This window comes from Platalea leucorodia, assembly GCF_965183815.1.
Source record: "Platalea leucorodia genome assembly, chromosome: 9".
Lineage (NCBI taxonomy): Eukaryota > Metazoa > Chordata > Aves > Pelecaniformes > Threskiornithidae > Platalea > Platalea leucorodia.
The window spans coordinates 20,583,617-20,587,548 of NC_138831.1; the positions used below are offsets into that span (position 1 = coordinate 20,583,617).

The following is a 3,932-nucleotide window of genomic DNA, read 5'->3' on the forward strand; positions in this document are numbered from 1 at the left end:
GTGAAGGCCACATCTCGCCCCACCGTGGCCCACTAGATCCAGGGGTAGGAGGACTCGCTGCTGCTTCTCCACTGCACAAGGCAATGGAGAAGGTTGGGAGGGGACACTGGACCCAGTGCCGGTTGCTGTCGAATCTGTGATTGGAGCGACTTCCCCCTGCACAGAATCTCTACATTAATTTATTTCATGAAGGCATAATATTTATTGTTTGGGGGACTCTTTTTCTTTCTACTTTTAAATTAATTTCCGTATTAAAAAAAATAAAATGCTGGCCTCCGTCATGCAGTGGTTGCTTGTTGGGTTGTCTGTGTGGGGAGAAGCAGCCAGTTGACCAAAGCATAGCCTAGAAGCAGGCCCAGCTGCAGAGATTGCCTGTTGCTGACCTGTGTTGTGTTGGCTGCATGTACCCTATTGGGGGATCGTGCCAGAGCAAGGAGGAGCTGCTCCGGGTGTTCTGCAGCAGCCAGAGGAAGGATGGAGTCCTCTTGTCATGTTGGGGCAGGTGGAGGAGCACGTGTGGAAGCCTCCTGTGCTCATTCCTAGTGAGGAGGAGGGCTGTGAGGCGTGTGGTTGGGAAGGCAGAGCTCCTGCAGCAGAAGCGCCTTTCCCCACGCAGGGAGCAGCACTTGGCCTAGCCCTGCTCTGCCATGTGCGTGCAGATGTTGGCCCTAGCCCCGACAGCGAACACACTGGCTGCTCGCCTCGGTGCCAGGGCTCCTAAGGAGAGACTGGGCTACCCAAGTGCAGCTGGACTTGGTGTGTGTGACTGTGTGTGTGAACACATTAGGATGGAGACTTCTGGGAACCTCCCTGTCACATCTGGATGTCACCAGGCAGGAGATGTGCTCACCTGTGTGGGATGTCCCTGGAGCATGGCCGGGACATTGGAGCAGTGGTAGCTTGTAGGGGACCTCTCAGGCTGTGGAAGCTGCAGTCGCTGGTGTTTGCTGGGCCAACTGGGTGTAGGAAAGGGCAGGATGTCCTGACATCCTCCATCAGAGGGGTGCTGGAAGATGGGGACCTCCCTTCCTGAGAGAGAGAGAGAGAGAGGGGTGTGCACGCGTGTGTTACAAAAACACAATAAAAAATGTTATGGGGCTTTCCTAGTGTCTTTCTCTGTTTAATGGACATTGTCTGTCAAACATAACCACACCATTCATAGAAGCCTTAGATCAACAGTTTAGCTATGCAAATTATTTTAATTATTTTTTTAAAAAAACAAACATTAAAATAGTGCTTTCTTCTTTAACATATCCTAGGAGTTGAAAACCGAGGGGTTCTGAGCAAACTGCTGGACAACTTGTCTTTGGATGCACCATGGAAATAAAAATCAAACCCCCCCACAAAAGTAACAAAGCAAATTAGCTGATGGTGTTCATGCAAGTTTCTCCAAAGACTTGACAGTGCTGCGTCTGTGAGTCATGCCCTCCTGTGCTCTGTGTGTCCACCTCATGCACAACCCTGTGACACTGATTGTATGACGAGCTTCCCCAGATGTCCATTGCATCCCTGTGAGGCTGTCAGTTTTCCGGTGGATTTGGGGAATGGACCTAGGCAAGGGCTTTCCTTGTCGAGAGTAGCAAGTGTTGAGACCTGCGGGTGTGTGGGGGAGGCCAGAAAGTGAGCAGACCCTGACCAGAGCCCTGCCGCAGCCCCGGTCCTCACTGGTGGTGGTCAGGGTAGTGGGGTTCATCTGAGGGACCCTCCCGAGCCCTCTCTGAATGGGGCTTTTCTGTGGCTCTGTGCTGGGACAAGGCATGAAGATTCAGCTGGGGGCAGTTGGTACTGCGGCTCTGGATGCAGTACCTGTGACTGCATGCCATTGTCTCTGCTCCTTGCCTCTCCAGGAGAGCACCTGGGGCTTCCTGAGCAGGCCCTGGCACATCCCCATGCTGCTGTCTCATGTCCTCCTGGGGTTCCCTGGCATAGCCCAAGCCCTGTGGCCATAGGAGCTGGAGGCGGCCGGCGCTTGGCTGACACAGAGCACACGCTTTGTGCCACGAGCTGGCCATTAACCTCCTGGCACCAGGGCGATGTGTGAGGGCTCTCCTGGCTCCTGCATGGCCATGGTGGCTTGGAGACTCCTTGCTACCCTGCCGTGGTGTAACTGCCCCTGGATACGACCCGCTGCAAGGGGCGTCCTCTTGCTGGCAGACATCCATGGGTCTGGGCAGCTGCAGCATGCTGTCCCTGCTCAGCAAGTGCCTGAGTGGAGTCCCAGCTGCCCTCCCTGAGCACAGCAGGGCAGTGCAGCACCTCTCTGCCCCACGGGCCAGCCCTGAGCACCCCCTTAATGAGGGGCCAGGCCCCCTGGGCTCCGTCTGAGTCTCAGCTGAGAGGCAGTCGCAGAGATAGCTGTGACGCCCTGACCACGGGGTTCTCCTGGGGACTGGCAGCGACCGGGGCTGCTCCGAGGCAGCCGGAGGCACCCGCTGTCCTGCGGCACTGTGGGAAGGATTTCCTCCACTCCACAGAAGCCACAAGGGTGTGTGGGTTATCCAGGGGCTTTCCCAGTGGGGGGGACCTCTCTGAGCTCTAAAACTCCTCTCCCATGGGACTCCCTCTCCCCCTCATCTGCCCTCCCCAGACTTTTCTCCTCTTCAGCACGTGGTTCTGCTGCAGAGGGTCCCGTCTCAGTTTTCCTGAGCCTGGAACAGGGGCTTTCCTTGCACGGGTTAAATTTTCCTTTTGCTGCTGAATTTCTGTCTCCAAATGACCTGACGGAAGCAGCTGCCAGTTGGCGGCAGAGCTGCGGGTGACACTGAGGACAGCAGTGCAGGACTCTCTGCTGAGGTTTTGGGACACTAAGGTGGATTTCTGAGCTCAGCCCAGAGGCCAGGGCAGAGCCACAGGGGCCTCGGGTGGGCTGGCTGCCCTCTGCGTCAGCACCCAGCCCTCAGCCCTTCCCTTGGGTGGGAGGTTTCCACTCCTGGGGACAGCTGGGCGAAGGCTGGGTACAGCTGTGGGGCATGGTGCCACGGGCACAGGGAGGGTTGTGGCTGCTGTGTGCCCTGGTCTCAGTGGTCTTGTTGCCTGCCCACCAGTGCAGCTTTTGGGGCATCGTGGGGGGCTGCAGGGTGGGGGCAACATAGCCCAGCCCATGGAGAATCTGCTGCACCTTTGCCCCCCAGAACACCTGGGAGCTTGGTGGGGTGGATGCAGGTACTCACAGAAAGCAAATATTCCAGCAAGCAACGCATGGGATTTCCATGGGGCTTCACTAGAAACGGTGTATTTTTTGGCTTAACGATGTCAGCAAATGGTGGAATGCAAGAGAATTGCTCTTGGTTTGTGGATGGCTTCCAGGCCAAAAGGGACAAGTACAGCAAATACCTTCACAACTGGTGTTTCTCGCTACTCTGGGATGAATTTTGTTAATCCAATCTTGGAAGGACCGGGGGGAGGGCTGGGGTGGGGGGCAGAGGTTAAAAGGGGAACATAGTCCAGCTAGATTGCAGTGGGGATGATGGCTCCTTGAAACTGGAGCAGAGCAAGTGCAAGGGACAACGGTGCAAATGAGGGAGAGCAACCTGTGCCGCCTCCTGGACCACCATCACCGCCCCTGGCTGCGCTGCTGCTTTGTGGCTCCCACCTTGGTGGCACCTGGTGTGGAGCTGGAGTCTCTGGCAGATCCACAGGAGCCTGAAGGAATCCATCGCTGAGTCTCATTTTGGGTTCTCTGTTGTTTTGGGTTTTGTTTTGGTTTGGTTTTTTTTTTTTTTTTTTTCCTTTTCTTTTTTACTACCGCCTTAGTTTGTGGCCTGTCTTTTTGTGGTTGGAAAGAAGAGTATCACTAGCAGGGTGGGTCGGTCGGTTGGCCCCACGCATGATCATGTGCTTCCCTCTTCTCTCTGTCGAATGGGATGTGCTCGCCTGATCTCCCAGAACAGAGACTTTGAACAATTTGTTGTTTATATGATGTATTTATTTTT

The 3,932-nt window shown here is 55.2% G+C and overlaps 1 protein-coding gene across 1 annotated transcript in view; it reads left to right on the forward strand.

Moving 5' to 3' along the window:
* RAD54L2 (RAD54 like 2) overlaps nucleotides 1-3,900 on the forward strand; it is a 95,227-nt gene extending 91,327 nt beyond the window's left edge. Inside the window, exon 24 of the mRNA XM_082321147.1 lies at nucleotides 1,260-3,900. Within this exon, the coding sequence (XP_082177273.1) occupies nucleotides 1,260-1,327 (68 nt within the window). The 3' untranslated portion in view covers nucleotides 1,328-3,900. The remainder of the gene's footprint in view (nucleotides 1-1,259) is intronic.
* Nucleotides 3,901-3,932: the final 32 nt, after the last annotated feature.